The 11865-nt window shown below is 43.4% G+C and overlaps 1 protein-coding gene across 2 annotated transcripts; it reads right to left on the reverse strand.

Moving 5' to 3' along the window:
- Positions 1-682: 682 nt before the first annotated feature.
- On the reverse strand, positions 683-10564 carry phaf1 (phagosome assembly factor 1). 2 transcript variants are annotated; one of them, XM_061075994.1, is made up of 16 exons: positions 9548-10564; positions 9107-9189; positions 8459-8542; positions 8237-8280; positions 7776-7855; positions 7582-7676; positions 5755-5819; positions 5425-5537; positions 5078-5211; positions 4789-4872; positions 3980-4062; positions 3790-3833; positions 3605-3654; positions 3169-3227; positions 2946-3018; positions 683-2397 (listed from the first exon to the last, which is right to left on the reverse strand). In XM_061075994.1, exons 1-16 carry the CDS (start codon positions 9609-9611, stop codon positions 2302-2304), a joined length of 1251 nt encoding a protein of 416 aa, XP_060931977.1. In that variant the 5' UTR covers positions 9612-10564; the 3' UTR covers positions 683-2301. The 2 variants fall into 2 exon arrangements, with proteins under 2 accessions (XP_060931977.1, XP_060931976.1); XM_061075993.1 differs by having other exon boundaries at positions 5755-5852.
- Positions 10565-11865: the final 1301 nt, after the last annotated feature.

Consider the following 11865-nt stretch of genomic DNA (forward strand, 5'->3'; position numbering starts at 1 on the left):
AGCTGGATTTAGAGGAGTTACTACGGCGATGACAGGATCAACACACAACTCGCTCCTCGGGACACGTTCACACAGACACACACACACTTTACAGTGATGTCTGCGGATCAAATTAAAATCCTCCTGGAACATCTTTGGCTATAAGCATTTGGCAACAGAGAAATAAATGCAGACATCGTGGAGGGAGGAAGATGAAGAGAGTGCAGAGAAAGAAACAAGAGAGAGATGGGTGTGATGCAGAGGACATGACGGCAAACATGGACGCCTCTGTTCAAATGGACACGCCACAGGTCACAGGTCACGTTCGGGGACATTACAAAGACTTGTGTTCATTTCCTGCAGATTTAACTCAAACCTAAAGTTAACCACTGACAACAATAAGATGGCTTGGGCGGCATGGTGGTGCAGCGGTACGCACGATCAGCTCATAGCAAGGGGGTTCCAGGTTTGAATCCTGGTGTTACTCTGCTCAAGGTGAAGACGGGGGGGACGGGGGGGTGTCAGCTTCATTTTATCAAAGTGTATCCTGCTCTGGCTGAATTTCCCAGGATCACCAACCCCAGCTTTAAGGGATAAATTGTATAGACAGTGTCTGGATGGAAGGAACATGGCGTCAGTACCGAGACTTTCCCCAAATATGGCCTGTGACTGACTGACACACACACGCACGCACACACACGCACACGCACAAACACGCACACACACACACGACTCCACCTCTGAGTATCGGGCACAACCGACCGGTCAAGTACGAACTTGTGTATTAGTGCAAATGTACAAAATGGATTTGACTCAATCAACACTGATCATCATGGAAATGGTCACAAATGGGAAAGAGGGAAAAGAGGGAAATAACAAAACAAACAACGTGCCAAAACTCCGCCTCTTCACAACATGCAGGATCAAACCAGCACAGCCGGCTGCCGGTTTGATCTCGTTACGAGTCTCTTCCCATTCCGAAGCGTCGGCCAGGTTCATGCAAACCTCGTGTCATGCCTGCGTGTTCCCGTGTTTTGTGTTAGCTCTGCTGAGGCTCCACAAGAGGAGCCAGGTTTGAAATATGAGAAAGGACACAGCAGTGAGCAGATTGCTGCTGCTGTTGTGTAACTGTGCTTTAGAATTGATGTCCTGAAATGTCGATCGGCGGCCGAGCACATGCAAATATTCACTTGTGAGGGTGAGGAGCTAATGTCCAGAGCTGAATGCAACAGCTTGGGATTAACAGTGTTCGCTGATGTTTGTGTGTTGTGTGTCTTTGAGGGCACCACTGAACAAGGGTGAAGGACGGGTTCGAAGATGAGGAGGGAGACAATAATCAGGAGGTGACGTTTGGATCGTCTGGTTTGATTGGCTCGTCCATCGGGAGGGGGGGTTACGTCCTGGGCCACGTCTCTGTCCACACCCTGAGTGTGTTTCAACAGATTCCTGTGTGTGCTTCTGTGTGTTGGTTTCAGTCCTCTGCAGTGTGTGTGTGTGTTTGGCTCTGATGGTCTCTTGGTCGGGTTGGGCTGGTTTGGTTCTCGTGGTTCGCACGTGTCCGGGGGTTTCGACCGATCCAGTCAGGTCTGATTATGCAGTTGAGGCAGGAAGACAGGCGGTACGGCTCGGGCTGGCAGTGTGGTCGGATGAGGTGGCGTCAGTGGGTCGAGCCAAAGTTCGCTTCAAGACTTTGGCCACAGCAGTTTCCAGTGGCGGCCGTGCTGACCTCACAGCTGTTGTCCTTAAAATGTGCAGCAGATGAATTCAAACGCTCGCAGTCTCACCACCACACCGGCGTGGAGGTTTTTACAGTCGTGGTTCTTCTCACTGGTGGAACCGTGCCGTTCCAAACTACAGTCTGTGGTCGTCGGTGCTCCTGGGCGGATGCAGTCACAGGATGGAGACAGGAAACAGCTGAGCTCTACCACAACGCAGATTTCTTCACTTCGTCAGTTTGCAGCACCACAGTGATATTTCCACACAACCAGGGAATTATTTCACTGGTTATATTTCAAAGCATGAATGCTCCAGCACTGGGATAATGTACGTAGATCCTGGATGTCATGGGATGTGCTGGATGTGTCTGATTGGAAGAATAAATCTTAGTACCCACTCTTGAGGAGCTGATTAACGTCAGGTCGGATTGGGTTGTTCCTTGGGTTCTTGTTGTGTTTCCACTCATCGTCTGAGCGGAGCAAGAATAGCTTTGTTGTCCCGGGTCAGGTCTGCTTGGTTAAGAATCTGGCTCCGTGTTAGAGGTTCAGTCAGTAGAGGTACTAGATTCAGGACAGGCCAGAATGGGATGTGGTTCTGGTTGCTTGTTCAGTGGGAACTACTGCTGGACTCGGGTCGGGCCTGACCGGTGGTCCGCGGAGCACCGTACAGGGTCACTGATGCTATGTGGTTATTCTGCATCACCTGGGAGAGGAGAGCAGACAGAGGGTTTGGAGCTGAAATACTTAGAAATCTGTAAAAACAAAACATCTATTCTCAAGGTTTTCAGTTTAAAAATAATGTTTCTATAAAACTGAGTGGGAGAAACAAAAACCTTTGTTCAGACACAGTCATATTTAGTCATTTTAGCAGCTGTAATTATCGAAGAAAAACATCAGTTTCCTTTGCCTTCTGCAAAATGGCCGAATGAAACTGATAATACAGCAGCAGTATCAATATCACTATTAAATCCATTTAATAAATGGTACATTTAATAAAAAAATTGAAATAGCAACAGCTGATAAAAAAGTAAAGTAAAATAACATTTTAAAAATTGAGCATCCAACGTTTCCTCTCGACTGGAAAGTGAACAGCTGTCAATGCTAATGTGACCAATGAATTACCAGGATAAACCTTCTAATAGTTCACCCAAGGCTGAGCACACACAGACACACACACAGACACACACAGACACACACACACACACACACACACAGACTCAGCGACATCTACAGAGAGCAAAGTGTTCTGACCTCAAAGATCATCCTCTGCAGTCCAAAGCAGAACGTGGAGCCAAAGGGGTTGGTGTTATTGGCTGAGGAGGACCTGTCCAACACAAACATATAATGAGGATACTCATCTGGGTAGTTTAACAGATCCAGTTTAATCTGCACGATGTATATTTGTAAATCGACATATTAAATATGCTCACGGCCGATTTGAGCATTAAAACGATCTATTATCTCTGCACTTTACCTGTGGAGCACGACAGGTTTCTCCATCGGGTGACCCAGCAGCTCCTGAATCTGATCCCACTGAGAGACAGAGACACACAAGGTTTAAAAGACAAACAGAGAGAAAGCTATTCATACTCTGTCAATGCTGGTTTGTAGCACAGGGGGATACTAGATGTGTATAATAAGGGAGACTTGGGGAATAACAAGAGGGCTGCCGCTGTTTCAGCTTCAAAAGGCTCCAGTTATCTCAAGTGTATTCGCTATAGTTGCAGCTGAAAAACAATCCCAACAATTACAGACTGAAATGTAATACAACTTTAATCAAGTTTGAAGAAATGGTTAATTTATAAAAAAAAAATGGTGAAATCTGTCAGATCACTACAGCCCAGCCACAGCGCCACCATGTGAAATCACATCAAACCCATCGACCTCTGACAGAGTGTGATATAACTGACCTTGTTGTAGGTGGTTAAGATGCAGTCCTCTGTCTGGGAATCAGTTCCTTCTGAAGAACGTGGAGAGAAAACAGAGAAATTAGATTTAAATTAAAGATGCAGCATTTGCCTTGGTGGAGGTCGACACTGTCCGAGCACATTTCTAAATCTTTAAGACGTCGATTATCGGGTGAAAAGGGTCTCACCTTTTTTGATGGCTAGTGGAATCTTAAAGTCACATCGATGATATCTGTAATGAAGAAGAACACAATGAAAAGGGTTTAAAACAGGGACAGAAAGGACTCGATTGCTGACGTGAAATCAGAGAAATAATGTGTAAAGTGTTGGGAAGTAAACCTGGGTAAAGGAACGTTTCTTAAACAACAAGATATTTACATGTTGAAGTTGTAATGTCCTGGAAAGTTGGTGTGCAGGACAAACTTCTTCACCAGGTGAGTTGTTGAATCAAACAGGATATCCTGAGAAAATAAGAAAAACACTATTTTGGGCTTTGTTCTTGTTTGTTTGAGCCGATCAGCTCAGCGCAGTCTTATCTACTGTAAACAGAGGGCGAATAAATGCAGATAGAAGCAGGACTACACTCCCACACCCATTCATGTGAGGGGAACTGTGCACTGGAGCTCAAGCTTCTCATTCAGAGGATATGAACAGTGGCTGCAGACGAGTTCATCTGGTTTAGATTCTCAAAACAGGTCTGAAGAATGAAGATAGAGACCATAAATGTCACAGGCTTTTAAATCTATAAGACGTAATTCAGTTAATGATTTGACAAAGATTTAGTTCAAGGATCCAAATGAAGACATTTCTGCAGGATGAGAGGAAACAGATGGTTTTCAGTGAAACAGAAAACCTGAGTAAACTTCACCAGATCCGCACGTTCATGTGCTACAGGGACTAACAGGTTTTCTTTGACGTTTGGATTTTTACCAACTACTGCACGTGTAAGTTGTAACTACCAGCCAGGTCACATTTCTTTGCATCGACATTACCTTTGTTCTACCACCAAAACTTCCATTAGCAAGAACAAGCCTGGTGTTTATGAATCAATCTTTAAATTACATCTACAAACATCTCTCAAGAGAGAACATATATCACACAGATTCTTCAAGTTGGTCTGTGGCGTTAAAACTGTGACAAATACACAAGTACAAAAACACTGAAGACAAACAGGCCAAGCTACTTACCACTCCAAGGGTGAAGTAGTTGAAGAAGTAGTCGTTACATTTAGAAGGAACCTGCTTGTGAGGCGATGGAGAGTGAATCTTCATCTAAAACAAACAAGGAAGGCAAGGAAGTCAGAATAAGTATCAGACAACGCATCATATGGAAGAGGGGGAAACACTGACATCTGGAACAAGTGAACAAAAGCACAGAAAACACCTCGGATGGTTAACGCAGCACGTCGGTAACGAACTGATGCAACTTCCTCTGCGGTGAAAACAAGCTAATAACATGTAATTAAAATGTTCCTACCTTGTCCTCGGACTTGTAAAAAACTTTATGTGGTGAGCCCAGAGCACCGAGCACATCCTGACAGGAATCTCCAAAGTAGATGCTCCTCTCTAGAGACCTCACTTTAGAATCCGCCATCACACTTGGACCACAACCTACACGCACACATCACAACACAACATTAGATCAAGGACAAGGTAACACAAACAGCACGTAAAAGCGAAAATGTAGACAATTTGAAAATCACTTTACTGTCAAAACAGCCTAAATTATTCACGGGATGGATTCGACAAGATGTTGGACACTTTTCTTTGAGATTCTGATCCATGTCTACAGCTAAGTCATCGTTTGTCTGAGACGTGTAATACCTGCAGTGAGAAGGTGGAGCTTGAGCCCCAGAGCTCCTGCCCGGTCTCTCAGGACATCCACACACTCTGCGTAGATGTTGCCAAGGAAACAAGCCACCGGCATCGCTGGAGCTCTGAGGAAACAGAGAGCAGAGAGTTTCAGCCCCTTATTACTGACATTGCTTAATCCTGAGGTTTTGTGTTTGAGTCACCTGAAGCTTACAGACCAATATTTACCAAATATACTATAAAACATTTATATAGCTGCAAAAATAACAAACAAGCAAGTAAATCAGACGGCAACAAGGTTACTGTGTGTGTAACTGTGTGTGTGTGTCTGTGTGTGTGTACCTTGTTTCCTGCAGGTTGTTGCCAGTGTAGATGTGCATCCTCTTGACCATGGCCCCGTGTGGAATCTGCAGGGAGGCCAAACCCAGGGCAAAGTTAGGCTGCCAAGGCAAAACAACTGGTAGTAGTAAAGCAACTGCAAAACAGTGTATTCTTTTTGTGTGTCTAGTATACATACATTTAAATACATATATACATATAGTAAATCAAAACAAAGGGGTGATAACAGATGACAAAGCACAGAGGAGTGACTGTAACGTGATTTGTAACGTTACATTTTATTCCGCATTGTGTCTCTATCAGCTCGCAACCTTTAATCCAAAAGGTCCGACATCCAATCAACATTCACTGTGACTCAGCAGTAGTTTCTTAATTTATGTGCATAATTGTACATGTATTTCCAGATTGCATTCATCAGCATAAAGCCACATAGATGAAAGACACCTGCAGAGGATTTATTCTCATATTAAATGAAAGCAAAAGCTGGGAATTTGCAAAATGAATCTGCTTAGCATTATAAGACGTCCACACTGTGACAGTCTGATCATAATATACTCGTCTTACATATAACCTCAGACCTTCATCTGTCATCATACACACAGGAAACAACTACAGCTGAGTGTTGAGAATTAGAAGAGGAAAAGCTCATATTTTATATATCACTAGAAGCTGAATGTATCATGTTTGTGCCTGAACACAACTACAAGAGAGCAGGAATTAAAAGGAACCCAATCGACCAGCTCTTCAACATGGAGCTCAGGATATGTTGTTGGTTTGGTTAATGAAATAATCAATAACATGTGCAGATATGTTGGAGCCAGAGAAAGTCTACGCTTGGAGCAGCAAGTCCAAACCAAAGCCAAACAACTAAACTAAAAGATGTGTTAATCTGCAAAAACCCCGCCTGTGAAGTATAAAGTCGCCTAAGATGAAATAAATATGTGAACAGCAGCAGTGAAAACCTTTCTACATGATTTGTGCTTTCAGAGGAGGGAGCTGCAGACGAAGTTGGCAGACGGCAAAACAGCTGGTTCGTGACATGCATGAACCAAGACTTCCAAAGCTGCACAACACAGAGAGCACGAGAACAAACCTGCATTAGAGTTTTACGATGTAACTGCTGAATATCTGCATTGTGTCAGGGAATTTAATAATGAATTCATGTTGCCTGCACCAGCTCAGGTCCCTGAACTCCCAACTGCAGTGAGGATTTTTTACTGCTTAATTAACACTGCAATGAGTCTTTTCTCTGGTCAAGAAACCCCACTAACATCCGTCTGCAATGCGAAAAGATTTAATCGGCATTCACTCCCAGGTCAAATGACTCAGCAGCAGACACAGGTTTTTTATTGGCTCTAATCGGCCGCGATGGAATCCTCACATCTGGGTGAGAGGGCTAATTTGGCTAGACGGCGAGGTGAGAGAGTCTAAGTCGTTGGTGCGTTCATGATGCCGAACATGACGCACCGGGGAAAAAACAGAACAGTACCACCAGTACTTGGTTTGAGATCTGTCGTACTGTGGTTTGTTTCAATATTTTAGAAAATCGGCCAGGAAACCTTTGCATTGTGGGGTTGGATGAGGATCACAGCTCTCACTGACACCCAATAAAATCCATATGCTTTAGGTGTCTTCAGTCCCACAATATTTATGACGACGAGCTAATAGAGATTCAGAGACGTGCTCAAAGCAAACACAGCACTTGACCTCAGCCTGTCTGCGTGAAGGGTAATCACTTAAATTCACAAGGCCGCCCCCAGTTCCCCTCGGACAAGAAGAAACGTCCACTCAGCTTCTCTCTAACGGGCGAATCAATCACAGCAATCTCACCTCGTATTTCGGGGCTTCATTCCAAGAGTCAAGCTGGAAGGAGAAGGACAGTCCTCGAAAGTTGAGGTGGAACAATTGCTCTGCGGCATTGTAAACTGGAGGGCGAGAGGTGGAGAGGACAGGGTTTCATAAAACAGAAAAGTACGATTTTTAAATTTGGGTTGATTAAAGTGTGTCTTTGCTTTGCAAGGTACCTCCGGGGTGCGTGGCTCCGAACGACTGGTCTATTTGCTCTATTGTCGGGGCGATGGCCTGAGAGTTGAAATGGACTCCACTGAAACACAAGACACACAGAGTCAGCGTAAAATCTATTAAAATTCAAACACACGCCGCGCTGCATTAGCTGAGGAGCAACTGAGAGAAATGTAATCCTACACACATGCACTTCCCCACTGTGGAAGTGGTCTGAGACGTTTAGATCCCACTATACCATACAGGACACATTAAAGCAGGCAGACTCCCATTAGCTGTTGGCTTATCTGACTCGGAACTGGTCTCTATGGCAAAGTGAAACACAATAATATATAGAGAGACGTATAACACTAACAGCTGAGAGTCTAACGTGGTTTTCAGAGTGGTTTAAAACCAATTGTTATTCAACAGGTTTGTTAACGCCTACGACTTCCTTTGACAACACCATTGTGTTTCTACTCACCAGTATTTCAACTTTACTTTGCTCAGGTCATACACTTCGATCACCTGTCACCCAAAAAAAAGATGCATAACATTAGGACACAAAACTAAAATGATAGTTAAATATTAATTAACGAGGCCGGGGGAGTTTTAATATCTTTGCTAATTATCTTGGAAGTTGACATGGGAGAACATGTGATAAGTTTCTTTCACATTTCCCACCAGTTGAATAACAGTTGTTCACCTTGAGTCTCTGGTTTGTGGCATCGAACAGCAGTTTAATCCCGTCCTGAGTCAAGTTCAGTATGAGGTCGTGGCTGAGTGGTGTCTGAAGGGAAAAGATAACAAACAAACCAATTAATTACACAGAGAGGCTGGTTGACAATCACTGTCCGCTGCTCTTGAGGAGGACACACAGATTACATAACTGCAGATATATTTTACATCAGACCAAGAAATGGACGGCAACATTTGTCACATTTTACTGTTTGTTAACATGAAAAACTGCTTAAAATTTCAACTTGTCGCAGTGTTTCAAAAACAATATTTCTTCATTTTAAGATTGTTATTCAAGCTTAGAGAATCAATCTTTCACATCTACTACATTATTAGTTTTTACGAGGTCATATTAACAGCGATGTCACTATATATAACAAGATACAAGCCAATTTAACTTAAAAGATTTGGTATTGCTAAACAGCTGGAAGAATTACTGCAACCAAACAGAAAACCTTACAAATCTTTCACTGTTGCCCAAAATAGGATTCTTGCACAAGCTGATTAACATTTGTGTGTGCAAGTGTGTGTGTGTGATGGAGAGAGAGAGAGAGAGAGAGAGAGAGAGAGAGAGAGAGAGAGAAAGAGAGAGCACACAACAGTTTGTCCATCTTACCTGCTCACTGTATAGCACCTGGACGTTTTTGATGATGCGGCAGTGTTTCTGTAGAATAGAGATGGCCTGGGCCAATGGCATCCCTGAAAACACACACACACACACACACACATGAAGGAAAGCTACATGATTTCCCATTTGGCCTGTTGTAAACATTAAAACAAACACATATAAATAATACTTATAACATACAACATAAAGAATGTAGAAGGTTGTGCATGTATGTTTACATTCTACATAAAAGAGTTTCATATACTTGATTGTAATGAGTGTGTTGATTTATTTGAGATACAGTTTAATGGTTGAACTGTAAAATATCAACTGTAAATTATATTTATTTGTTGTAAGGTTTTAATAGCATCACGTTAAGTTACCAGTTGTTTTTTAATATACACCTTGATCGATTTATCAGTATTAGACAGAATCTGCAGTGGAACTCACCTAAGGCGAATTCCCATTGCTCATTTCCCAGTGATCTCTCAGGCACCACCTCCAGATCCAGCATTGGCAAGTAGTGGGTGGGGGGGCAGCTCGACTCAAGACACAGTGGGACCCTCAGGGACCCTCACTCCCTCCCTCTCCCTCTCTCTCTGGTCACACTACTATCTCACACGTATATCAAGGTAGATTCTTCAATTCATAACTCTTCTCTACTCACTTCTCTAAAGACTCAATGAATGAAAACACTACACAACCTGTAACTAGGGCTGACAGCACAACATCTGATTTCAATAACACAATAAATATAAGGTAACAGGTTACTCAACAGTGACTGACACGTAAACAGGTGACGCAACCATGGGGGGGGGAGCCAGCTGTCACTGAACCGGCAGCTTGTTGTTTACAAACCAGTCACACAAAGGAGTTAAGAACAAACACAATCTGGGTTTCAAAAGTAACAAGTCAACACCAGCTTGTTGATGGACAGTCTTAGGGGTCCTAGGGGTCTCCTCTACCCAGAGACACGGATCTATCCCCCCCCAAGCACCAGCCTGCTCCCCGGGTCCTTATGTCACTGTCACAAGGAAAGCAACACAACACCGCTGTGTGCTAACGTTAGCTCCCGAGCTAGCTGCTAGCCTTCTTTAGCCTGATGCTAACAAAGTGTAAACACAGAGAGAGTCTTTAAGGAGGAGAGTCTTGAAGATAAAATGAGGAGGGAGGATGTATATTGCCCGGCACAGCTCAAACAAAGAGAACCCGTCCAGCCGCTGCTCCGGGGGGCTAGCTGCCTCCTGCCGCTGTTCTCCAGCCGCTGCTCCGGGGGGCTAGCTGCCTCCCGCCGCTGACTCCAGGGTCCTCACGACGGCACCGCCTCCTCCTCCCACGACACTCGTGTCTCCTGGCGGGTGAATGTCCAGCGTGTCCCCCCGTCTCAGTCCTCGATGTCCCGCAGCGGAGACAGAGCGACACAGGGTCCGAGCCGCAGCAACTTCATCAACAACAGCCGAGCGCGGATCAGCTGATAATTCTACTTCCGGTCTCGAAGCGGTGGTGGTGGTGGAGGTGGAGGGCGCGATGACGTCACGGTCAGCTGACACGGCGCACGAAATAAACGGCGGGAAGCAGACACCAACAAATATATGAATATTAATATTTATGGTTGTTACTGACAGATGTGAATCAAGAAAAGTGAAGAGGAAGATTTAAAAATATATTTGTTTGTACACAAGAGCTTTTATTTATTAATTTCCACCAAACAAACCAACCACTCACTCAAAGGATCTATTGGCAGAAATTGAAAATATAAAATAATCCTAGGGATGTTTACACTTGTGTGTTTCATCTAAATTGTACAAATTGTTGTTTTCTTTACCCTTGAATGGAAACGTTAAATTGAAATACTTTATATCTACATCAGGAGCAGGTCCTCTGTACGGAGGCGGCCATGTTTTTTACAGTAGCTCAAATTGGACAAACTAAACACCTTTTGAGTTTTTTAGGACAACTGGAGGCGACCACAGGTTCTCTGTCATGTTAGGAGGGGGAGGTGAAGGGGGATTCAGCTGCAAAATGATACACAAACAGATACAAATACACAAATTCATACAAGTTTATTAAGAAAAACATCTAACATTTCGAATTTCTCATATTTCAAATTCCTCTGAGAGGACAAGCTCAACCCTAAAACAGAGGAGAAGACAGACGGCACACACAGAGAAAAGAGAGAGTTTAGAAGCCATTACAAGTCACAGAGTTCTTCTTTGGATCTCTAAATGAAGCCAAAGTATAAATAACTTACACAAATATGACAATAAACAGTAAATAAAAAAAATAAGAGACGTTATTGTGGTTTATGTTTTATCTTAATGCCTGCATTAAGAAAAATTAAGTATGGAGTATCAACTATGATGGGTAATCATCGAAATAAAGAATATTCATAATAATAATACACTTGGCTGGTGTATTGGGGACATTGGGGACACTGTGGGCACTTCCTAATGACAAACTAGTAATCTAACTTTTGTTTTTAATTTTTTTTTACAATTTTCCATAAAGTTTTCAGGTTGGATCACAATAACCAATTCTGGCAGAGTTTCACCTCCTTCCAAGGTACATGAAGACGAGTAAATGGGGTAAACCCTCCAGCTACATTTGCAAAAACAAATTTATTCTCAGTTGAACATGTTTGGGCTTGTGGTCTTCGTACGGGACCTGGAGACCCACGAGCTGAAACCTGTTGCTCTGAGAACAAAGTTGTTCTTTATGTTGTAAAAGTTTTTTGCCTCCTCAGGTTTCATGGGACCACCGATGGCTGG

This window comes from Limanda limanda, chromosome 8 (assembly GCF_963576545.1).
Source record: "Limanda limanda chromosome 8, fLimLim1.1, whole genome shotgun sequence".
NCBI lineage: Eukaryota > Metazoa > Chordata > Actinopteri > Pleuronectiformes > Pleuronectidae > Limanda > Limanda limanda.